Raw genomic sequence first — 26,526 nt, forward strand, 5'->3', positions numbered from 1 at the left:
TAATATGTTTAATGTTTTATAATTTTAAATATGAACTATGTGATAAGTTACAGTGTAAATAGAGGTGCATATCATCATCTAGATCTTAAAGTGTTAAAACAAAAATGACAATATTTTTTTTACTTGATATGAATTTTTATACAGCTATTTTTGTTAGCCATATGAATGAGGACAATTTCACATATTATTTTTTAGTTAAAACTACAGCAAAATTGAATGTTATTAACTAATAATTACTATCACTTTTATATTATTTATGTTAACATTTATATTTATGTGTAAGGAATGTTTTGTATTGTATAAACATAATACATTAATTTTGTTGGTTGTATGGGCTAGGTTAATTCATATTTATTTAATTCAGTTTACATTATAATTTGTCTTAATACTTTTGGTTAAACGGTTTTAAATAATACATGCATTTATTATCAATGATTAACAACATATTTTTCTTTGTTTTAGTTTTACTTATAAAAATAAATGCATGACGTGATTTGTGTATTTATGGATGGTTTACTTAATGTAACATATGTTTCCTCATATTCATACCAAATTTATTTTCAAAAATATCTGGTTTTCTAGTATTATTTATTAATAATACCTTACAAATGGTAGTGATTTTACATTTATGTCAATCTGGTCCCAGATATTATGTTTCAAAGAGATAACATTTTTAGATATGTTTTTTTGGTTTAATTTTAATTAATTTGCTAAAATTATGTTTTGTTTAATTTCGATTTCAACTATAAACATTAAACAACATTATTCTTATTTATGAAATTCTAACATATAGGTTACTTTAGTGGTTTTTTTCAATGACCCTCAATTTTTTAATTTTTATATTTAGTAATGAGAGAAAAAATTTTATAATAGGCGTCGAAATCGCTTTCGGGTTCATCATTTACCACTAAGCAAAGCCACCAAAAAAGTAGCAAATGACCTGTATGATTCATATATAAAAAATTCATAAAATTTCTTTAGTAATTAGTATGTGTATACTGTATAACACCGTTAGTGGTATCTGTTTTCTGACCGCGTATAAGTATATGACCATCATCTTATATTATCTATGACAATTAGTGATTACTAACACTCTACAAGACACCCCAGTTCTGCTTCGACGTTTCGAACCGAAACGTAGAAGGTCTGTATGTATGATTTGGAAAGAGGTGGCAACAGGTGTAACTCACCTGATTGTTTTCTCGCGGGCCTTTGGTGCATCAAACAATAATTCAGACACGAGACACTTGTTGATAATACCGCAGCGACCACGGCGCGGCTTATTCGTGAAAACCAAAACATTAATTAGCGATCTTGTCGATCGTTTGTTAACTGGAGAAATTAACTCGAAGTTATACGGGCCCCTATGACCCTAGGACATTTTACAAGTTAGATTGACGAAATCAAAATTATGGCTAAGAATAATGGTTTAAAGTTTTATATATTTTGGTGAAATTTCTATTTTCGTATAGGCAATGAATACTGACTCAAGTAGTTGCTTAATCGAACATCTATTGGAAAATGAATTTCATTTAAAAAATGTCTATGAAAAATTAACAATCATAAAAAATGATAGACCATGTCCTGAAATTGCAAAATTGACAATTTCTCATAAAGAAAAAAACAAAGTTAACATTCGACATTTTAATATTTCTAATTATGAATTCCATGATTGACTGGTTGTGCTAAACTAAATATACTTTTATGTTGGTCTTGTGTTTTAGTCGCCAGGGAAAAAATGTTTGGTCTCAATGGTTTTGTTAATTTAAATAATTTAAAAACATGAAATATCTTAAACATTTCTTCGGTTATCAAATTAAAAATATTCGGAAAAACTAGAATTGATTTGCAGCTTGATGAACTGAGACGTTCTGATGTAATACGCCACAATGAATTAGTATAAAAAAAATAGTATTGTTTTAAAACGTCTCATGAATTGTGTTTTTTTTTTTTTTTGGCAATCCGTGAATTACCATTTTGTGCGCACGATAAAAGAGTTACTTCTTTAAATCCGGGTTATTTTCTTGGTTGTTTCAATTTATTATCATTTAGAAACATCAAAAATACTCCGTGGTACATCAAATAGAATCCCAAATGATCTTATTTTCTCAATTAGCAACATCACATCAAATGTATAAGTATTATCGTATATTGATATTATATAAATAAAATTAATAGACTTGTATATGTAGAAAAATTTGCATACGGCAGCAAAATAAATGAAATTATACTTTTCCAAATTTCTAATTTATTATTAGTATTGTATTGTAACGTAACGTCATTTTTCATTTTAATTTAGGCCCCTGACTATTACTCCTTTAATATTAACCGTTTTACAAAATGCTATTACTATATATAATTGTTGAAAAAAAGATGTTTCCGCCTTTCCGATATTAATATCAATTATCATTATACACATGTCATATTGACATATTTTAATATTACGAACTATCTTCTTTACTATTTATAAATATTGTATTGTAAACACATTTTGAAATATTATTATTTATTTGAAATATCATGTAAAAATGTAAAATACAGTCACTTGATTATTTAATATTTATAAGGTGGTTACTATCCCCGGGTGACGTTCAGGATTTGTTGTGCTGCCCCTCTGATGTCCCGCCCAGCGAGAACGACCGGCTACAGGCTGCCTCCCAACGCGCCACTCTGCACTCAGTCCTTTTAACGATATGGTCGACATTTTAAACTGTAAGGAGCATGATGAAAGGATAGCTGAGACCGATCGAAGAGTGAATGCATTGGCAGCCGCCCCAACTGACTGAGGACGCGAAGATGCACTCGACAGCCGCGGACCGCGATTACCGACGGACTTAATTTACTTATTGTATTGTATTTATTGTATTAATATTTTTATTTTTAAGGTGAAACAACCATAATTTATTTGTGCATTAAGTATGTGTATGTATTAGGGTTTTTATTAAACATTAATAAACGATGGCTCTGCAGAGGAGTAGTAGTGTTCAAACAGATCCTCCTCTGCTGTCGGTTTAAACGAAAAAAAAAATAAAAAGGTATTTGCGATATCCTCGCAATTTTCTTATTTTTTTCTTCCATAAGAACCTTTTTCTGACAATAACCATAGACATATTAGTAATTTTTTTAATATGTCTATGACAAAAACAAATACAACAAAAAAAAGAATTATAAGGTTAATAAGGTTAATAATAGCGAAATCAGCCCCGCCATTCAAGCGTGATGCCGTGACTAAGAGAAATAGGGATTAAAATACTGAAATATATTTGGGATGGGCCATCCTAAATACCTAAGGGTTTAAAAAATAGAGTATGACCTATTCTCAAACCTATCGAATATACACAAACAATTTCATGAAAATAGGTCAAGCCATTTCGGAGGAGTTGAATAACAAAAAAGCGGGTACAATCAACTATTATCTTATTTATTAACTTTATCACTAATTTCGTGTCTATGCAGTAGTTGATTCATCGATAAATTGATTGTAGATATTATTTGGATAAACTCGTTTTTATGGTTTGATACATTCATGGTCCTAATTTTATACAAATAAAAACTATAAATATAATTATATACAAATATTCGATTGAAAATAATAAAAATAAATACTCTTAAAATACTGATGAAGACGAGAACTTGTACCAAGTGTCATATTTGTCAACTATATGTCTATATATTAAAAAATTACGAGGGGGGGAGGTGGGCATTTGTCCCTGTCTGATTTAAAAAACAGTCCAATGGACCAGTGCCGGGTTTTTGCCATTTAATCATTTTATCAGCACAAAAACATGCCTATTTTTAAAACATTTTCAAAAAATATTATACCGTGTACTAAGAAATTATTGTAAGAATCATGCATTAATAATTAATATTGATAGTTGGAATATATTTATATTTAGACACATACGGGGACGCCCGGAAGTGTATGTATCATGTATGTATGTTTGTAGAAGTGTGTGTGTGTTGTTTTGTGAAGGAAAAGAACATAATATCGTATGCATAATAACAATAATAATTAGTTAATGTCATAACTCCGTATAGTTTTATTTCTAAAATCTAAAATTAGTACAAATTTTAAAAACAACTACCGATTGGCACTCTTATTTATCATTGATCTCAGACTAAGACTTCCACTTCAGTTAACTTGCGACAGTCGTGTTCGTGTATTGTAAACTCGTAGACTCTTTTGTGTTATGTTAATTTAGTTGAGTATCTTATTCTAGTATTCTACCTTTATTAAAATTTAATTTTTCATGACGTATGTTCACATTAATATTTTAATATGGACAAAGTATGTCTTAATATAAAATAAATGGGTGAGGCTAAAATCAGACGGGCTAAAAAAATAAAATTACTGCAAATAGCTTAAGGATCGAAAACAATTTCTGATATGTTCGATAAACAAACGAAACTTGAACCATTGCTTACTTGGCAATAAAAAATTACTGTCATAATAGTTTACAGAGTTTTAATTGGCACCTATAGACTAGGTACAATTACCTATACTTGACCTATACAATTGTTTTCATAAAATATCTGCTTCTTTATATTTGCAAATTATGTTGTTACCCAGTAAAAAGGGTTGTAACAATATGACAAAAAAATATTAAAATTATTAAATAAATTCAGTGGTAATGGCACATGTAATAAGGTAAATAGATATTTTTTTGTCAGCGGAGGGAGCGGTTTTATTTTACTCTTTTGGGTCGGTCAAAACCTTTGCCCCCTTCTATTGAAAACTGCAATGACGCCACTGGGTGGTTTGACATCCCCGACCACCTCAAAGGACGACCCTCAACAAGAAGTGACACAGCTTATACTAAGTAGTAGTTATATAACTTATATAACTACTATATATATATACTTATATAATATAAGGTCTATGAGTAGGTACAGTACATAGAAACAGAGTACAAGCATGAATATTTGAAATGAACCCTCTTTTGATTCTAATTTCTAATCCCTTGTATAATTACTTATTCCCAGAATCCCAGAAACATAAAAAAATTCCCAGAGTAGTAGAGTTACCTAGTTAACTTATTTTATAGTGCTATAAGTAATACTTGTTCAGAATGTTTCGAGAACTTTCACACTATCACACTGTTGTATACTTAACTATATAAGTAATACTTATATAGCGATTAGCGGCTATAGCCTGCTCCAAAATATGCTGTCCAGTGCAATTTTCCCCTTTGACCCGTCTTGGTTAAATACGCCACTACCGATCATGGGGTCGTGGGGTCAAAACATCCAAAGGTAGGCTCATCCTACACTTTGACGTCATCACTGGCCAGGGACGAGTGTAAGAGACGATCGTAATTTTAATTAGCTTATTACTAAGACGTAAGGCCCCGTAATTTATATAAACAAAAAACAATTAACAAATTAACAGTTCGCACCGCCATCGACAGTCGTTCACTCGTTCGTGAGACAAAGGCGAGAGCGCGTCCGATGCGTGGGTCGTGCGGGCAAGCAGTGTGTAGTAGTTGATAACGTAGTCCGGAAGGGTTGTTTGAAAGGGCGCCAAAACGTTGCTCATGGAAAGGCGTACTTAAAGTTTTTCTTTTTGTTCGTTTAATACTTTATTGATTATACGAAATCAACGCAGCCATCTTGTATCTCGTTTTTTCAATTTCCCGTAACAATCGCAGCGGCGGTCTCGGTCTCTCGGACGTGTGTCGTCACGTCCACGGAGGAGTGGCATTGAGGATAAACTCGACTACCATATTAACAAGGAAGTAACGAGACAGACAGACGACAACGACGATGACTTCCACGTTCCGTTCGAGCGACATTCTCCAGCAAATGGACTTCGCCATGATTGGCACCCACTTCGCCTCCGGCCCGCTGCAAATTGACCAGGATTTTGCGGGCATCAGTGGCGTACACTTCAACGGCAGTGGGTCGCAGCAACAGTACGCCAACGACGGAGAGGTGACGTTGCAGCCCAACGGCATGCCGCCGTCGTGGCAGAGTATCGCTGCGCCTGGGTCGACCGTGGCCGATTACCTGTCTCATTTGCCGGCCACCCTCACCCTGCACCACTTCCTCAAATACTCTGGAGAGGCCGTCTGCAAGGACGCTCGCGACGAGACAAAACCCCCTAAGAAGAGGAAAAAACAAGGCAGACAAGTGAACGCCTCGGCAGCCGCTGCAGCAGCATCCAGTGACCGTTGTCCGTCTACGACGACGACGACGCCGTCGTCGTCGTCTCCATCTCAGGTCAAGCCGAAGCCCGGCCAAATACGAATAACGAGCTGTGCGGACGGTACTACCATGTTCGGATGCCCGGAATGCCGTGCCGAGTACTTAGACAAGCATTTGCTGGAGGAACACCTGGGCACGCACGCGACGGAACGGCGGTTTGTGTGCGACATCTGTGGAGCGGGGTTGAAGCGCAAGGACCACTTGACGAGACACAGACAGAGTCACAGTTCTGAAAGGCCGTACGCCTGTACGGTGTGCGGCAAAGCGTTCAAGCGCAAGGAGCAACTGACCCTGCACAAGGTGGTGCACACAGGTGAGAAGCGGCATGCTTGTATAGAGTGTGGCCGTGCATTTTACAGGAAAGATCACTTGAGGAAGCACGCTAGGAGTCACGCTGCCAGGAGGGATAAAAGCGGTGGACAGACGTGCTAGTCAAACAAATAACAAGAAGGAAAACGAGTTTAAAACGAAGATTTACCAATTTGTTGTATATTTCATTCATTTTCATCCATGTACATATTACAATATAATATCATGTATATTATGTATATTTTATATATATTATATTCAACTCTTGCAACTACTGTCGCTTATAAACTAATATTAAAATATTATACGCGAGTGCATTATATATCACCAACATTATAATATTAAATATACCATTACCAAATTATTGTGAATTTGTAAATATTATGTATCATGTTATTAGTAATTATCAATGTTTTCCTTAATATTAAACATCTGTGTTATAAAAACAATGAAACTACTTTCATTAGCAGTAATTATTATATTTTACCAGATAACATAATATAGAAATAATGAATTAATCATAAATTTAATGATGTATAGTATATTATCATTATTTAAACAAACTTTTAATATTTAAATTTTAAACTGTTGAAACTTTGAAAGATAAAATAATATTTGAATGTACAGTATTGTTTTCATATTCATTTTTGGATGTACTGTTTGGATTGTACAAGTTCAAAAATATAAATGTGTTAATTAAACATTCACTATTTTTTTCCACCCCAACCCCACAGACCTTTCACAAAACCGGAAATCCCTTCTTTATTAGCCGGGTCAGAAACTGGTTGTTGTTTCTTGAACACTGGTAGTTTAACAAAGTTTAACGCAACATCAAAGAACAAAGGCTTGCACGGTATTTCTTCCATTTCAGGTGGCACTTTGATGACATTTGGATCTTTACCCAATATACTAGAATCTTCATAGTATTCATCCAAACGTTTTGTTAAAGGCATCTAAAATAAATTAACATTTAAAATAAAATTGAAGTTGAACAGTAAATTATATATGCTAAGATACTACCTTTTGCAGTTTAGCATTTTTCAAACTATCCAATTCTTCCTCATTATCTTGTTCGAGAACACTTTGAGCATGAGCGCAGTATTTAGAAGACTCGATGGTGTTCACCAAGTTACTCAATCGCGTCTTCAAATCATCATCAACTTGATTAATAGCGGAAGATATGTGAAGCAATGCTCGTTCATACATGGCCATTGTATCCCTCCAACGATGCAGAGTACTCAAACTCTGACCAATATAATAACATCTAAAAAAAATCATTTAGAGTAAGATAAGAAAGAATGTATAGAATATTACCACAGTGAAATATTTTTAATGTACCTAAATGCCTTGTAAGCTTTAGCTTTAATGATCAATTTTTCTTGGAAATCTGTGTCATCTTCCAAACCAGGCAATTGTTGTTCTTCCAAAATATTTTGTATCAATATCTCATATAATCTAGTTACATCTTGAAGCTTCTTACTCCCCTATATTAAAATAATAAAAAGGATATCATCGAAAAGAATATAAAGTTATTATTATAGTATCAATAAAAATTATTTTAAAACACCAAATTTAACTTACAATAGTTCCCTGTTTGCCATCATTTTCCAGTGCACTTTCAATTAACAACAAATTACGTTGTATTGATCTTTCCAAACGAATGAATGACAAATAAGTATGTAGATACTGTAATGATGACGCTGAAGAAGTTGAAGAACCGTCCATTTTCTGCAATCAAAATGTATATTAATCAATTCAAATCTATAAACACAAATTTAAAATAACTTTAAATAACCGACCTGTTCAGTTTTAATGTCATCTCTTATTGCTAGCATAGCATCTTTACAGTCCATCAAATGTTGTTCCAATGAATCACTCTTTTCAGCTAATGTAGTGCATTTGTCCAACAAACTATTAAAATCACGGTTTGCTAATAAGAAAGTCCTTACGCGAGAATTTTTTACGGGCACTGTACGATTTCTCCAAGTCACTTCACTTAATGAGTCTCTTGTTTGAGCCATCAAAGTCTATATAAATAAATAATATATTAAAGTAACGATGATATTCTCTATTTTACTAATAAAATTCACTAACATCTAATGTCACTAATAAATCCCCTTGTGCTTGATTACGCAAGTGTAATAGTTGATTGACATCTGTCTCATTTCCAATGTTATACGCACAGAAACGCAAACTTGGTTCCAATTCTTCATAGCGATTTCTATACAAAATAGCATCTTCTTCGTTTAGAGCGGATGCTAATTTTTCATAAATCATTCTAAAAAAAAATTTATATTAATATCAAAATTAGTAATATTTTATGTAAAAAATTATAATTTTAAAATTTCACATACAATAATTATTGGATGTATAACTGAAATCACATTATGTCTAATTACATGAAAATATTTAATGATTTGTAAAAAGTAATAGTTTCATACAAATTTCAATAACAAAACAAGTAAAAATTAGACATTTTAACTTACTGAGCTTTCTTTAAGTTTTCTATAGCTGGCTTCCATTCTTGAAGTTCAAATTGCAACATTCCTTCACACCAAGCTACATAAGCTTGAGTTTCTAGTTGAGTACGGGCATCAAATTTTTCAGACTGAAATGTTTTTATTTTTATTAAACCCAATTTATTAAGAATAAAATATATAACAAATGAAGGTTAAAACTGTGAAAATATCTAATATTATTTTAGTATAGTAAACGTAATAATATAAAATACATTTCATATTTTTTAACTCTTTGTATACATATTTTTGGGAGATGATAATATAAAAATATTGATCCAGATTTTATTGGATTGAAATATTGAATCAAGACTTATAGAATCTAGGAATACTAATAAGCATTTATAGGATAAATAATATTTACATAATTAAAGAAAAATTATATTTTTTTACTAAATACAGATTCACAGGTATACTTCAAAATGTTAACTCTTCAGGTAAATTTCTAATTGGAGAGATGAATGTATTTTTTTTAGCAGGAAAGTTAACTATACACTGTCTAACGAAAGAACAAGCTTAATCTATGTCTCTCCTTGCCATCAAAACAGGTTCTGCAATTTTCATCAATTTATGGAGTTTTCTTTTGCTGCACAGAGAAGAATTGGCACTTTAAGGGGTCAAAAGTAAAAAAATATCAAGTACTTTTCTTAATAATTGGGAGAAACCAAAAACATATACTATTAAAATATAAAAATAAATGAGATGTTTTCATAAAAAATTAAATGAATCAAACCTAGGCTGAAAGCATAATTTAACAAATTAAAATGAAGGAACATTATGATAACCATTTGAAATTGCTCCAATTCTGTCAGATTTAAGTCAAAATTATATAGGATAACCTCAAAAATAACCTATTCAACTACGGTATCAATAATAAATACTGAAATAAAACTAGTTTTACTGTGTAAAGTGTTCAATATTTAAAATATTCCTAAAAATGTGTATTTGAGTCCTAGAACTTATACCAGGGGTCTTCAACTTGCGGCCCACCCTGTCATAATATGGGGTTCGTGATCACATTTGAAATTTAGCATGTATATTTTTTTATTCCGACAAAATTTTAGTGGCTAAGCCATCGCAATCAGAAATATGCTATCTATATATGTTTTAATAATAATGATAATTTTTTATTTAAAATGTAATCATAAAAATTGTAATAATAAAATTGAATTGTTGTATAAAATAAATTTTTTTACTACGAATGCGGCTCGCAAGATTATTAAAAAATATACTTAGCTTGCTGCATAAGAAGGTTGCCTGGCCCATGAAGTTGGGTCGTGCAGTCATGGCAACTTGTGTAGTATATGTGTTAATTTTTAATTATATACAGTTTATCGTATCATCTAACTTTATAAGGTGGGGCCCATTTAGGAAAAATATTAAACCTTGGTGACCCACAACACTAAAGATATTTTATTTTTATTGTTGATCGTTATCTAGATTTTAGTTTAACAGAGTTGAGGGGACATGTTACTCTGGTACAGTCGTAATAATTGCAAAGGTTGAGTGATGAAACTAAGATTAAATATAAGTAATAAATTAATAAAATAGTTGCATGGTAAATACTGATCATAATTATTTTACTCATATTTATAAAAAAAAAAAAAAATAGAACTTTCCTGTCTTTATGTATATATTTTATGGCAATCTAATATTAAATATTTTATATTTAAAAACAATTTACTATACCCACCAAAAATAAAATTGGAGTCCACAAGGAAAACTTCTGCAATAGCCTATCAATAAATTTAGGGTTAGCATTATTTAGGGTTGTTACATTATTTTACCTCACAAAGCCTTTGAAGTTGTATTGCATAGCTAGCAGCTTTTCTTAATCTAGATACCAAATGAAATTTTTTTCTTGGTTCTGTATTAGCTTCAACTCTCAGTTGCATTGCGTAACTCCATGCTCTTTCGGCCAACATCAATGGTATGTAAACAGCTCTAAAGTATACACATTGTAACTAATAAGCAATTGATTATTTTAAGGATTTCAATTTTTTAACCTTTCATCAGTCAGATTAGTTTCTGTAACATTTTTCTTACGAAAATGTCTTCGATCTCCCTGTTGTAAATGCATAACTTTTCGTAAACGTCTGATACGCCGGGTGCAATAACCTCTACAAATTAAAAATGAATAGTTAAGTATTTTTTAAAAACTAAAAAGTTATTACTATTTAACATTTACCTATATCTCTGATAATCATTGTGCCTTAAGCCATGCTGCTGTTGGGCTTCTTTAATAATCTTTAATACTGTTAGAATATTATTAAGGAATATTTTAATTTAAACATAAGTAGGAACTTCTTTTTTTAATCTTAAATTTCATTAAACTTAAGTTACTTAACATTTATTTAATAGATATGGGTTCAATATATTTTACAGATGGTATAGAATACAACCAAACAGAAACATATCCTACAAACAGTTTTAGTTCTGTAACCAAATATGTTTTAAATCATACATAAGTTAACATAAAATACAATTAATAGTGTATGGTGAGGCACTGTGGAAGCGATAGAAGACCTGGAAACTTTCAAAAAAGCCAAAAAAAAGAAAAGTATTAGTAAACAAAGTGTTTGAAAATTATATTACCTACAATAAAATTAATTTGTAAATTAAATTAGTAAAGCATTATACATAAAATCTTTTGCACAAGTTATCATTATTTTTTTTTTTTGTGATAGATTACCGATAAGATGATATCCGTTTTATTATTATTCGTGCCCATATACCAGGGGTGCACAACTGGCGGTCCGCGAGCCTATTTTCAAATTACATCATACAATTTCAAAGTTTATCGTCTATACTCTATAATCTATTTAACACCAATTAAATCTTTGATTGACCCTTTTTTTTGCTTACCATGCTCTGGCCCACTAGATTTTAATTTTCTAAAAATTGGCCCTCAGTAACTTTGAGCTGCAAATCCCTGCCATATACCCCGTAGGCATAAAGAAAAACCGTTTAACAATAGAAAAAGGATACTTTCAATTGAAAATATGGGAATTTTCTTTTCTTCATTTTCTGGTGCATTCTCTTTATTGCTCTCGTTGGCAACAATTTGGTTAGACATTGTGCCAGGTAAGATGTAGTGACAATTACAGAATACTTTGTCCTGAACAAAAATTATAATAAATTTGTAAAGACAATTATTATTATTATTTATTAAAATGATTTTAAAAAGTAAAAGTAAGTTAAGATCGATATGAATTTAAGAGATTACAGACTACAAACTCACTCGTTTTGCACAGCAATATAAGTAAACAACACACGTTGACAACTTTCGAATAATATGTTACACAAACGTGGAATAAAATATAAATCGTAAAAGATTGGGATTACCAAGTGCAAAACCAGATCCAAATTTCGTAACGTTACAATGTATTAGTACTTACGAGTTACGACGTGTAGTTGTGTAGATACGACGTGTTAAGAAAATATTGATAGATACGTCATACAACAACAACGACGTTTGGTCGACCGGTAATCTATTCCTTACGGTTCATTATCAGACTTATTAAAGTAATCAGGCATCTGGACCACCAATCCACCATTGCTGACCATGTGACCGCATACAATGCTTTTCGACGTAAAAAGTAACCATGAAGGCATGAAACGTTTTGTTTGTTTCTGCTGTTTCTTATTATCTACCAGGCATGATGTAGAGAAGAGATGAACTCTGTTCTTTACTATAGCACTATAGCAGTGCACTGACGGTATACCGACATGCTGTACAAAGTTGTTTTCTTTATCGTTACACATCAATAAAATATCATGAAACTCATCTTTATCGTAATCATCGGCAGTCAAAGCCTCTGAACTGATTTTCCCGAAGACGTCATCTGATTTAATGCCTTGCAAATTGCCACAATTCAACTGAGTGGGTAATGCCACGTCGATAGTTTCTGACCTGAAGGAAAACGCTTTAGTTTTTTGTAGCGCTTCCTTGTTCAAGTCTCGCTGAAACCCTTTTACGTGCTTCGTGAGACCATTGTCATCTGGATTGTGATGGTAATTCAAACCAGAACTAAACACGCTTGCCACAAACGTTCCGTTTTGAGCCTGAACTTATATTCTAAAAGTTTTGCACCCCTCATGACTACAATACATGAGCACATTTCAATGGTTAGGTTAGTGAAAATTCCTTCAAAAATCAGACATTCATTGTTGTCATATTGTTTTGGAAAACAATTTTTTGTTTCCAAAGGCAGCACCAGACTTAACCGGAGTTTTCTTAAAAAATGCATTTCTAAGGGGACTTGCCACAAGTCCAACACTTTTTCTGTATTCTAATTTACTTGGTGTAACAAAATCAGATTCAACGATCATGTTTTCTGTTAGAATTGGAGTACTACTGGGTATTGTCGAATATCCCTTAGGTATCGTCCAATTATAATCACTTTGGGGGGGATACACTGGTGTATTCAAGTGAAACATAGTCATTTTGCACAAGTTCAGGCTGTGTTTGATCAGAATATGAAGTGCAATTTTCAATACTAGAAATTTCATTAAAATAAACAGTATTTGATTTCATATTGTTTGTATCATCTGATGGATTACAAACAAACACATTAAAGTGTTTCCTACATTTTCTATACACGCCAATACGGTTAACATGATTTGCAGTGACTTTAATGTGTTTACATATGTTATTTAGAATTTTGCTATTGTAATTAAAGAAATCACTACAAGTATAGTTACAATTTTCAATACATATTTTTATTATTGTATTATTCATTTCTGACACATTACATAAATCAGTATTGTTCATACTTGTAATACGTTTACGGAGAGATGAATTGTTTCTATTGACAGCATTTGTAATTGATTTTTTTAAACCATGATAATTTTCTTTATTAAAGATGATATTGCAAATATTAGTTACACAACTGTCAGAAACTATAACATTTCCAACATTTAAATTTGGATATTCAGTCTTAATGTAATGAGCTATTTCATCCAATTTTTTTTAAACTCATTTTAAAGCTAGCTTATAAAATGTTTTCTATCCGAAAAAAATCGTGCACACTTTTATCTGTCTGAGTAAAATCTCTTCGACTATTTTGTGTCGGAATGAACAATTCGTCGGCACTTTTTGATGTCTGAGCTTACTCTTTGACTATTTGGTGTCGGAATTAACAATTCGTCGGCACTTTTTGATGTCTGAGCTTACTCTTCGACTATTTCGTGTCGGAATTAACAATTCGTCGGAACTTTTAGCTGTCTGGGTAAAACTCTCTTCGACAACTATGGTTTTAACTAAAACTACAACTATAACAATAACTATATCTAAAACTACTTTTTTTTTTGTCAACTATAACTACCACTAAAACTACTTTTTTTGGGTTTTATTTTTAAAAAAACTACAGCTACAACTAAAACTACCACTGCAACTATTTTTTTTTTTTGGGGGGGGGGCCTGTTAAAACTACAGCTAAAACGACTTTTTTTTTAATTACAACTACCACTAATACTAACTACAACTACTATGAGAGTTGATGTGATGCTGCTGTAAGGAAATCGGTCGGAAAAAGCAGAACCACAACACCTGAAAAGTTTAAAATAAATAGGTTTTAATTTTTAAAATTACAAAAATATATTATATTCAACAATTATATGCTTCTATTTCAATTCGCCATTGAACTTGTGAATACTGTGACAATAGCCGACATAGTCATAACAATTAAAATAATTTAAGCATACAAATATTAAATAAAGTTATAATTATTATTTATTACAAACCGTTACAAACAGATACAAATGTCAAATATTTTAAGTGTAAATCGATTATGATACTATGATAATTAGTTCATATTTTAAAACAAATCTAATCTAAGTTAGTTTCATAATTTATTTATTCTAAAAAAATAACCATGTCTGTACTGACAAGTAACACTTTTTCAACATATGAATAAGTATATAAATGTATTTATTTATTTATCATATAAAATTAAATGATTATGAAACCCCTAGCTCCATATTAAATTCCAGTCTGCAACAATCTTCTGGTCTCAACAGCATACTACATAGTAAATTTGGATTCAAAAGTTATTGTAGTTGAATTAGTAATTACCATTCTATGTAATAAGCTTTAACAATACAAATTTGAATCATAATTTTATAATCTTATGTATTAAATCTAAAATGTAAAAAGTATACAACAGTATTGTGTTTTATAACAGATTCAACGGTGATTTCTTGTCATAGATCATAATGCTTTAACAGTAAATGTAGATAGCAGGGCTGGAATGGATAAATTATTTGTTCTTGTCATCAATTAATTTTGTAACATCTTGTGAGTTGAAATCTGCTGTTCATGCTGAAACTCAATTAAAAAATAAACATTTTTATAAACTATAAAGAAATGTTTTTATCGTTATTCATTATATTTTACAGTTATTAATACTCATTTGAAAAGTAACCCTTAGTAATAATTAATAAATATTCAATGATATTACTGTACAATGGACAATGATGTTTATGTAGTATGCAAACAGCATCTTGGTATGGTATAATACTTACTGAACCCAGCATAATGAATCATTTGATAAATATATTTTATATTAAATGGGAGAGTTTTATAACATCGAAAAAAACATTAAAACCATTGTAATGAAAGTTTGCAAACTTTTTATAAATCAAAATTGACAACAAAGCAAGAATGCTTTAATCATTTTCACAACATTTGTATGATATGGAAATATTATTAATACATATTATGTATTTTTATTTTATTGCAGTTGATAAATAATTTGTCAACATCATATTGAAATATAATACGTACCTACATAATTACATAACTATAAGGCTAACATTTTAAAACAAAGAAGACATTTAAACACTGTCGGACGTACAGTGTTTGAGTGTCTTTTAACAACACTACAACAAATTATTACATATTTTAATAGTTCTATAGAATTAAACTTTTATATTTACTACAAATAAATGTATTAATATTGATTTTAACTTAGAAAATTACTTTATAATACATATGGTTTTGTAAATTGATTCTACAAACTGTGATGTATACGCATCACAGTATGAATAATCATAAATCATAAAAACAATAATAGAGACACTTGTCTATCAATTTTCAACTGTAAAATAATAATTATCACTAGAAAAAGCATTAGTGCTTTAGTTGCTAGCATCACTGTGTGGATAGGCAAACAGAATAATATGTGATAATCTGTCGATTACATTTTTAAACGAATGCCATTTTGTCATTGCACCTCATATTCATTTTCTTTTTAACCAGTCACTTGATTCTGGTATATTTCCTACAATCTGGATAACTGTAATTTCCCCTATTCCCAAGAAAGAAGAACGCTCTTCCTTAGATAATTACCGTCCAATTTCAATAATCTCTATACTTCCAAAAATAATAAACAAACAAATGTCTCGTATAATAGTTTGTTGCAAGACACTCGACATGGTTTTCGTAAGGAACATTCTACTACAATCAATCTAGCCACTTCATCAACAAATGCAAAATACTATCATTTAATATTAAAAAATCTCATATTTATTTTGATTATAAATTTATGAATGTTTCTATTGAACTGGTGAAATCATTTACCGACTTAGGAACCATGTTTGATTCCAAACTAAGTTTTAATAAACACATTGATAAAAGAATCAATCTCGGTTTCATTACACAAACTTGTACTAATTTTAATAATTTAAATGCCTTTAAAAGTATCTATTTTGCGTTTGTCAGATCTCAATTAGAATATGCATCCATTATTTGGTCTTCAAATATAATATAGGGGTAACTCAAAATATTGAATCTGTTCAGAATCGTTTTCTTCGTTTTTTAGCATTTAAATTTAAAGTCAAACGTCCACGACATTCAGATTATAATCGAATATTATCATATTTTAATATACAATCGCTAAATACAAGGAGAAGTATCCTTCATTATTCATTTTTATCAAAACTATTAAATACCTAAAAAGATTGCCCTTATTCACTGGAACGATTACATTTCCAAATTAATACCAAATCCTCCAGAAATCAAGACTATAACTTTACTAATAAAAGATTTACATACCTGTTTCCGTACAATGAGATGTTTTAAATACTCCAAGACAAATTATGTCAAATTACATAACTCAACAACGTGCATTTGAATATTTGATTTTAGTCTTTAGAGGAATAGTGGAATTTTGAATTTATAACCTAACTTTCCATTTTTATTTATTTGTCAATATGTTCGGCATAATTATCGTGGCGATGACGCCAATACAATGTATTTATATACTTTTAAAACAATTAACAAAAATTAATGTGTGACATAGGGTGACATCTACTTCGTAAAGAAACTGTAGTTTCGGTGAAATAGTACAAAACCCCTGAAATTAAACAAAATGCAACACAACGTACAAGGCTTCTTATCACTAGTTTTTGGTACCCCGACTTCACACACGTTTTGTATTGCTTATTAAAAAAAACCCATGTTTCGGAATCATGTACCAATTATTATGTAAAAACCGTAATAATTTAACATGGCAGGTAGCCTGCATATCGTACTAATTTATTTATTTAAATAAAATTTTTATTTATAGTATGATATGTATATGTTCATTAATAAATTGGTACATGTATGTACAAAAATGGAATTAATAATACCTACATACAAATAGGTATAAGGTACGACTCACTGTACGAGTTTTAACTTTAAATAAAAGTTCATATAGACTACTACCACTGACCCAAGTACACCAAAATACCCAAATAAAGTCATAATAATAATTGTAATTGCATTAACTAAAAAATTATTACATTTTATTTACTATCTAGAATGCATTTTGTATGTGATGCAAAGAAAAGAAGGGAAAAAAAATAAAAACAAAAATATTTAGTGAATCAGTCTAAACTGATAAAGTGTAACATAAACTAGTTTTCAAAATTTAATATAATATTACTTTCATAATTGAAATTATTTTAAATTGTACCTAATTGAACAGAATAATCACTTGAAAATAGTTCTTACTTGGCTACTATTTTTAATTTTTAGGTAATAAAATCAAAAATAACAAAAATGTGTGGATATATTTAATATTTTACATTAAAAATAAGTATACAAATATAAAACCGGCCTTCTGGCTTCTGGCGAATGGTGCTTGCACAGTTGCACGACATATTTGTACATTGTAATACCAAAGTACCTAATTGTCAAAAAACCGGAATGCGTACAAGCCATACAGTAATATTACTCTGTGGTACAAGGGGTGTCACCTTATCTTCTTTACATTGTGTTACCAGGTTATCTATTTATTATCGGTAATATTCGGTATTATGCTTATCACTGTAATTTTAAATAAATTGTTCGACTTTGAATAGAAAAAATAAAGATATAAATATCAAATTCATTTATAATCCTTAAAATGGAATAAAAGTTGTTTGTGATTTCTTACTGCTCATCAGAGGTATAATTTATAAAGTTTCATAAATAATTGTACATTAAAATATGATAGTATATGTTGAGGAGTTACATATTGTGTAATGTGTATAATGTCCTCTACACCATTTTAGGTTGGTGAACAGTTTCAAATATGTTCTTGACCAGATGGCAAAAAAGATTGTACTTGAAAAAGTTGAACCGTTGGTCCATTAGCCTCAGCAGTTGTGACTGTACCCGTACACATTCTACAATAAATCATGAGTCTGTACTCCCGACCCAAGCACAGGTTGTGATATGTGGTACAGGAGTAGTGGCCAATTCACTGGCCTACCATTTAGTGGAAAACGGGTGGTCAGATATTGTTCTCATCGACCAGGGAAAGTATGTATCCTATTGAATGCCAAATTGAACATTTTGAAATGTGAACCGATGTGTACGTAGGCCTTGTGGAGGGACATCACATTTCGGTTCAGGAACTCTGGGCTTATTCAAACCAGTTGCTGAACGCAACATCATTATGTACAGTATTAAACTATACAGGCAGCTAGAAGCTAAAGGATATGATATTGGTATGTTATTGTCAAATGAAAGTGTTACCTGTTTATTCTTATAATATTTAAATTTTCATTCAGGCTTAAAACAATGCGGTAGCTTAAATTTAGCACAAACTAAAGACAGAATGATAGCACTAAAACGGAGGATAGCATATAGTTCACCTACTGGGTTGCACTGTGAGGTAGAGTAATAAAAGTTTTACTTTAATTTTTTTAAATACCTTCTTATGACCTGATATTTATAATTATATTAGATGCTAGGGAAAAATGAATTGAAAAGATTACATCCATTTTTAAACACTGATGACTTAGAAGGTGGAGTATGGGTTCCTGAAGATGGAGTGGCAGATCCTCAAGCAATATGTAAATCATTAGCTAAATTAGCTTCTGAAGGTGGTGCTCATTACGTTACTAATTGCCATATTCAGAAAGTTGTCACTGAAGAAGATCGAATTAAGGGTGTGCATACTAGTCGAGGGTTTATCCACTGTGAATATTTTGTAAACTGTGCAGGAATGGTAAAATTACTTTTTTAAATTTTAGTGAAGCAATATTCAAACAATTCTGATACGTCAATTATAATAAAGGTTAATGGCAAATTATTGATTTTAGTGGGCAAGAGAAGTAGGAAATTTATGTTCTCCTAAAGTCAGAGTGCCTGTTTACCCAGCTGAACACTTTTACGTAACAACTAGTCCATTACCTGGAATCGGTGTCGATTTACCATGTATTAGAGATTTTGATTCTCATATTTATGCTAGAGAGTATAACTCTGGATTCCTGGTTGGTGGATTTGAAAAAATTGCTAAACCTGCTTTTCTTAATATGAAGTTAATACCACCAGATTGGAAAAAAGATATGCCTTCAGATTGGACACATTTTAGTAAGTAAATTAAAATGGTGGAAGATAATATTATTTTAATTAAATTTGTTTTAGTGCCCTATTGGGAAAAAGCTATGTCTCGAATTCCAATTCTGAAAGATGCTGTTTATCCAACATTGGCCAACTCTCCAGATACAATTACACCAAATGGAAAATGGATTTTGGGAGAAACACCAGAAGTAAACTATTTTAAATTGTTATATTAAATTCATTATAAGTAAAGATAGGGTATTGATGAGTTCAAAATTATATTTATTTTATATTATGTAATATAAGTGACCAAATTTAAATTGCAAAAAAACTCAAATATATAATTACAATATTAGCATAAATTAAAATTTTAATTAAAATGTTTTTGTTCAAAATTACATTTGATAACTTAATTTAATTTAAATTTTCATTAGTACATTTTAATTTTTCTACAGGTAGATAGGTGAAACTGCAATTACTATTTTGAAATAGGATTAAATTAATTTACGAATGAATGAGGAAAGTATCCAAAAACATTTTTTAAGTTTAATTGTACTACATTAAACATAATATACTAATATATAGTACATAATATATTATTAGCAAAAAATGCCAAGTAATAAAAATTATATATTTTGAATTGTTGTATAATGAAACACAGAAGTCTTTGAATTCCTATATCTAATTATAAGATACTGAAAGTAGTATGAATAAGAACTTAATACAAGCTAATGAGTGTTGACATAAAGAATATATAATATATTAATATGTACAAATATGATAGTTAAAATATTAATTGTTATAAAGTATTTAAGTGACTTAAAATTTTTTTTTTTAGATTGACAACTACTTTGTAGCTGTTGGAATGAATGGCAATCCATTACAAGGAGCTGGGGGGATAGGAAAAGCTATGGCTGAATGGATCATAGAAGGAAAACCTACACAAGAACATTTAGCTTTTGATGTACAACGGTTTTTAGATCTACATAATAATAGAATGTACTTACAAGAACGTACTAAAGAAGTAGTTGGCAGGTATAATTTTTAAATGGTTTGCTTTATTATTATATTATAAACCCTAATTATGCTTTTATATATAAATAATAAATATTAAAACCTGTTGTACAAATTTAGATTTTTTGATTATTTAAATTTGATGTTTTTTTAACTTATTCAGAACTTATCTAAGAAGTCAAAATGTTTTGAGGTACTTACGGTTACCATATAACTTATGGAACTATTGAGGTTTTAATTGTGAACAATTTTGACACATTTATACAATAATTTGAAATTAAAGATAACTAATTTCTAATTTGTTCTTTGAATTACATGTAATAATTTAAAAATTTTTGTATCTTATTTGTAAATTTATTGTTCAAGACATTATTCAATACCATATCCTCACCAAAATGAATATAAGAATGCTAGAAAGTTACGGTGTTCACCATTGTTCAGTGTTTTGGAAAAAAGAGGAGCAGTTTTTGGTACTCGAATGGGATATGAACGACCATTGTACTTTGACACAACATACAATGGTAAATAAAAATGTATTTAAATAGGAAAAATATTACAATTCTTTAATGGTTAAAATAAAAGCGTTTATATGTAGATTAATTTTTAAAATATAAATACAATGAAAGATTTTGAACAGGAAAAGGTTCTCCTCCAGAAATGCCACCAGGTACATTTTACAAACCAAAATTCTTTGATTTTATGTTGGAAGAATATCATGCTTGCAGAGAATCTGTTGGAATTATAGATATGTCTTCATTTTCTAAAATGAAAATTCAGGTATTTTAATATTTAACATCATATTTATCTTTTTCCATGTATTACCTATTGAATATGTTCCTTTATTAAACAGTATATTATTATGTAATAATTATTTGTATATATACGTTAAGGGAAAACAAGATATGAACGACGATACTGAGGTAAACATACTATATTTTATGTGTATGCTATTGAAAATATTGCTTTTACTCATGTCTAATGTCTTCTCTTCTGCATTATTTCCAGTCTCAATGTAATGGTGTTGTTGATTGGTTACAATCTTTGTGTACAAACGATGTGAATATTCCTGTTGGCGGTATTGTCCACACAGGAATGTTGAATGAAAGAGGTGGTTACGAAAATGACTGTTTATTAGTGCGTGAACGGGAAAATTGGTGAGAGATGAAAAAACTTCTTTAATTAAAGTATTAATAGGTATTCTGTTTTTGAGGAAATAAAATTTGATAGTATTTAAATTCTTTATAAACTACTTTATATCTACTTGCAGTTACTTAATGGTATCACCTACCAGTCAACAAACCAGAGTTTTAGATTGGCTTAAAGACCATTTGCCAAAAGATGAATCAATCCAGCTAGCAGATATAACTTCAATGTATACTGTTGTAAACATAATTGGTCCTAAAGCAGGCGCTTTGATATCTGAACTGTCACAAACTGATGTTGATATTAATGTACAACCTTTCACCTATAAGGCAAGTTAACAGTAATATTAAGAAAAAATAAAAAATAAAGCTGCGGCTATCAATTTAATTGTTGTAATTGTATGCGTATTGTTAGACTGTAAACATTGGTTACGCTTCTGATGTTATGATGATGGCTTTTACACATACTGGTGAACCTGGATTTTGCCTGTACATACCATCAGAATATGCATTGCACGTGTACGATCGTTTAATTACTGTTGGATTCGACTATGGAATTAGAGATGTTGGCAGTTTAACACAACGGTTCATGAGAATTGAGAAATTTATACCATTCTGGGCTGAAGATTTAACTCGTGACACTACACCGTTCGAAGCTGGATGCAATCATGTAGTAAAACTTGATGTAGGTCATTCATGTTGTAAATCATCAACCACATTTTTATCCTGCTTTTTACAATTATTTCATATATTCTTTTTCACAGAAAGAATACTTCATTGGAAAATTTGCACTACAACGTCAAAAAGATCAAGGAATTACCAAAAGACTTGTTATGTTTATCTTAGATGACTTAGATCCTGATAAGGATATATGGTCTTGGGGATTGGAACCTATTTACAGAAATGGTAAATTCGTTGGAACTGTAACATCAGCTGGGTGAGTCAAGACTAATATCATGACCCTAAAATATATTTTTAAATTTTAAATTTCAGAAATATGTTATTGTTAGGGTAATTACCTTATTTGTTAATTTGAAATATAAGGAATTTTTTTTATTATATTAAACTGGCTTCCATGATTTTGCATAAATTTACATTTTTACTTAATATCATACATTATCATTGATTTAAAGAAAAAAATATTTTCTATATTTCAGGTATGGTTTCACCATGGAAAAATTAGTATGTTTGGCATACATTCGCCGACCTTTCACAGATAATCGTAATAGAAATCATATGGTTATCACAAATGATTATATTTTGTCGCCAACAGCAAAATATGAAATTGATATAGCCGGAACAAGGTTTCCAGTTACTCCAAAAATACATACCCCGTGTGTCAATATAAATATGCAGAAAGTTTCAGATGACTCACAATATGTGCCAAAAGTGATTTCTCAAATACCAAGGAACTAAAATTATTCTTTTAATCAACATTTTAGCATTTAGATTTGAAGTTAATTAAAAAATAATAATGTGCCACCCACTGTATTATATATAAATAACTAAGAAATAAATATTTTTGATATTATATTGGAAAAAAAAATCAAATATCATGTTCAACGTTTTTATTGAGTTATTATAAATATAAAAGTCAAACAAAATACACCACCACACATCACTTCTTCTTCTTTCCTTTGCCCTTCTTGTCAGTGGCTTTTTTCGCTGCATCTGGATTTTCTGCAGCTTCCTTAGCCTTCTTTTCTTTGATACCAACCAATTTAGCTTCAAGTCTTGCCTGCAATTATAAAACTTAATTAGAAACATTTTAAAACACACTTTGAAATAAATAAATAAGCAAATCATATATAATTTGAATAGTTCAATATGATAGACTAAATTGTTGATATACATTTCAGTTTACTGAGAACTCATTTCTGTTACATATAAATATTAAATAAATTCTTGAATTATAAGCTTTAAGTTTGTATAATTATAACATTGAAAAATGATCTTGAGTTATCATCATAAAAAGGAAAATTAAAATTGGTATTGAGTATATACTAATGAGAAGCTTTATGTCATAATATTAAGTAATAACAAAACATGATCATTTTTAGTAGTAAATTGTGAACTGTACACATTAAACTTTTTGCAGTTCATAATTTTTTTTTCAGTTGAGCAACAAAAAAGTAACAACCTTTTAAAAATTAACTGTAGTTAAATAAAAAATACAACATCCCAAAATAAGTCCTTGCTTTTTGTAAAAAAAAAACAAAAACGATAAAAGCCTAAGTCGTTCAACTTTCATACAAGACTTCAATATTTATTATAGATACAGTAAGTTTAGGTTAGGGGTTTCTATAAATTAAGAGACATTTTTTTCCAAAATCATAATTGAAATAGGTTCCTGCCAATAAAACAAATTAAGTAATATAAGTAGAATGCACAATAACTGGGTAGTGCTAGACAGGAAGTGTCTTTAAACAATTAATTGTTGATCAAATGAAGTTAACAATCAAAATTAGATGGAATCAAATGAATAAACAAAATATTACAACAATGTGAAATGACTAGTGACTTAATTCCATCTAGAGACCCAAGAGTTTTCTGTGTCCTATAGACGTGGATACCTTTGCTAACAACTTTGAGAAACACGCTGGCTGTGCGTAGATGACAATTCTAATCCAACCGAGCCACATATAGCATATTATTAAGAAATAACCTTTGGATTCTGTAAGTACATATGCACTAAGAAAAGCACAGGGTTGACCACAGTTAAATTACACTGTCTTTTGATATTAAAATGCCATTTTACTGTAACTGTTGCATTGTTATAGGGAATAAAAAGATTTAAAATTACACAAAATAATAGTGAAATAGCGTTAATTGAGGCAGTGTTTCAACATGGACTTACTGTGATTCATCTTATAATTTCTCTAAATAAGCATACATATTTTGCATGTGTATTGTGCAAAAAAAGGCAAATTATGGCCATTCATCTACCAGCCAAAAAATAAAAAAAAAAAATGGGCAGGCCTAATAGGATTTGGCTGTTTATAGAAACAGTCAATCCAAATTATAACAATTAATGTCAATAGGTAGTTTAACAACACTTTAAATAAAGTGAAGAGAAATTACTATCCTATAGGTAATTTAATTTAAAACAAATTATTACGTATTAATTTTGTACAGGTTGACTCAAGAACCACTCATGTAAGAAACCAAAATGGTTTAGAGTAGCCCCTTTAAGGATTGTACGTTTGGTATAATGTTCTACTTAATATGTCAATTTGCTCTTATTTACATTTTTGTAAGGTACAAAAATTAGTTTTTAAAGAAACAAAATAATTGATAATCTTGCACACCTATGACTCGCACGTTTATATAGAAACAAAATGTGGATTTTAAAAATGTGCATTAATTAGGATTAAGTTCAATATTTTTCTTACTTGGCAAATAGCATTGAAAGCATTGAACTTCTTCTCTTCTTCTGTGATAGCTCGTGCTTCTGGTTCTTTGCTGACAGACTGTTGAATGGGCAATACAACTCCCTTGAATTGTGTAGCTGTCTTGCATTCTTCTTCCTGTAAAAAACAATAACAAATATTAGCAATAACCCTAAATTAAAAATAAACACTATGATTCAAGTATACGTACAGTAGCTTCACCCTTTTTAATCTTATTGGTCTTGCTCTTGAGTGGGAACAAAATCAATTTGGAACGGTACTCCTTCAAACGTTCAATGTTTACTTGCAACGATTCTACACTTTTGTTCCGGCGTCTAGTGTCTACAGCAATGCCAATAGTACGGGCATAATGTTTATTCAAACCAGCACCCTAATAAATTGGCAAGACATATGAGCTTAGTAGATATTTATCATTCAATATCCATCAATAAAATTACCTTCAGCTCTTGCAGAGTAAAACCACGTCCAGCACGGACTTTGGTGTGGTATCGCAAAGTTGGGCAATGCACAACCGGTCTCAAAGGCCCCGCCGCTGGTTTAGGTGCCAACTCTTTGGCCTTTTTGATACGGTTCTGGTGACGCCTGTATTTGCGAGCTGGTTGATTGAACCAGGTCTTAATGTACCGTTGCCAGTCTTTGTGAAAATGCCCATTAGGGATCATATTATTTCCGCTTGGAGCCATCTTGATGACTTTTGTTGTTGACTACCTATATCCTAAACAGAGGAAACGATGATTTGTTCAAAATACCAATGCGGATCATAACGAAAAGGTACCAATAAATGGCAAAGTAGGGTGGTAAAAAAAAAAATTAAAAAAACAATTACGGGGAGTCTAATATTTATTTGACTTGTATAATTAAATACGTACAAAAATATTGAGGTTGATCGACGTCTTAAGTTCTAGGATTCAAGCGGATAAAATAATATTGCATGTACTTACCGAAAATGAAGGGAATCAACCACAGAGATGAGGGAATGGACGAATAGAAAAGGAACGGTGTTTGTTTGGTAGCTGTAGTTGATAGGAGTTATCGGCTAACCTCAAAATGACGCGCTATGATCGTTTTATGTTGCTCACACTGCTTGTACATTATTCGTCGCCGTACGACATTTT

General features: G+C 30.5%; 4 protein-coding genes across 7 annotated transcripts; 2 read left to right on the forward strand and 2 right to left on the reverse strand.

Moving 5' to 3' along the window:
• Positions 1 to 5,478: 5,478 nt before the first annotated feature.
• Positions 5,479 to 6,790, forward strand: LOC111031793 (zinc finger protein 398-like). Its single transcript, XM_022311893.1, has one exon. It carries the CDS (start codon positions 5,764 to 5,766, stop codon positions 6,634 to 6,636), a length of 873 nt encoding a protein of 290 aa, XP_022167585.1. The 5' UTR covers positions 5,479 to 5,763; the 3' UTR covers positions 6,637 to 6,790.
• A 263-nt stretch (positions 6,791 to 7,053) lies between these two features.
• LOC111031813 (signal recognition particle subunit SRP68) lies at positions 7,054 to 12,555 on the reverse strand. Of its 2 annotated transcripts, none has more exons than XM_022311917.1 (12): positions 12,428 to 12,555; positions 12,018 to 12,147; positions 11,218 to 11,284; positions 11,036 to 11,149; positions 10,817 to 10,973; positions 9,000 to 9,121; positions 8,608 to 8,791; positions 8,313 to 8,540; positions 8,095 to 8,241; positions 7,852 to 7,997; positions 7,534 to 7,777; positions 7,054 to 7,466 (listed from the first exon to the last, which is right to left on the reverse strand). In XM_022311917.1, the coding sequence occupies exons 2-12, from the start codon at positions 12,103 to 12,105 to the stop codon at positions 7,221 to 7,223; spliced, it is 1,743 nt and encodes a 580-aa protein (XP_022167609.1). In that variant the 5' UTR covers positions 12,106 to 12,147; positions 12,428 to 12,555; the 3' UTR covers positions 7,054 to 7,220. The 2 variants fall into 2 exon arrangements, with proteins under 2 accessions (XP_022167609.1, XP_022167608.1); XM_022311916.1 differs by having other exon boundaries at positions 12,271 to 12,431.
• A 5,774-nt stretch (positions 12,556 to 18,329) lies between these two features.
• On the forward strand, positions 18,330 to 23,615 carry LOC111031835 (pyruvate dehydrogenase phosphatase regulatory subunit, mitochondrial-like). Of its 2 annotated transcripts, XM_022311943.1 has the most exons (16): positions 18,330 to 18,463; positions 18,570 to 18,819; positions 18,880 to 19,007; positions 19,071 to 19,174; positions 19,247 to 19,510; positions 19,605 to 19,875; positions 19,930 to 20,054; positions 20,684 to 20,880; positions 21,226 to 21,380; positions 21,497 to 21,636; positions 21,750 to 21,779; positions 21,865 to 22,013; positions 22,127 to 22,331; positions 22,417 to 22,686; positions 22,766 to 22,938; positions 23,159 to 23,615. In XM_022311943.1, the coding sequence occupies exons 2-16, from the start codon at positions 18,590 to 18,592 to the stop codon at positions 23,415 to 23,417; spliced, it is 2,700 nt and encodes an 899-aa protein (XP_022167635.1). In that variant the 5' UTR covers positions 18,330 to 18,463; positions 18,570 to 18,589; the 3' UTR covers positions 23,418 to 23,615. The 2 variants fall into 2 exon arrangements, with proteins under 2 accessions (XP_022167635.1, XP_022167636.1); XM_022311944.1 differs by lacking the exon at positions 21,750 to 21,779.
• On the reverse strand, positions 23,555 to 26,471 carry LOC111031837 (60S ribosomal protein L13). 2 transcript variants are annotated; one of them, XM_022311947.1, is made up of 5 exons: positions 26,353 to 26,471; positions 25,849 to 26,126; positions 25,602 to 25,781; positions 25,394 to 25,528; positions 23,555 to 23,739 (listed from the first exon to the last, which is right to left on the reverse strand). In XM_022311947.1, exons 2-5 carry the CDS (start codon positions 26,092 to 26,094, stop codon positions 23,620 to 23,622), a joined length of 681 nt encoding a protein of 226 aa, XP_022167639.1. In that variant the 5' UTR covers positions 26,095 to 26,126; positions 26,353 to 26,471; the 3' UTR covers positions 23,555 to 23,619. The 2 variants fall into 2 exon arrangements, with proteins under 2 accessions (XP_022167639.1, XP_022167638.1); XM_022311946.1 differs by having other exon boundaries at positions 26,281 to 26,414.
• Positions 26,472 to 26,526: the final 55 nt, after the last annotated feature.

This window comes from Myzus persicae, unplaced genomic scaffold, assembly GCF_001856785.1.
Source record: "Myzus persicae strain clone G006 unplaced genomic scaffold, MPER_G0061.0, whole genome shotgun sequence".
NCBI lineage: Eukaryota > Metazoa > Arthropoda > Insecta > Hemiptera > Aphididae > Myzus > Myzus persicae.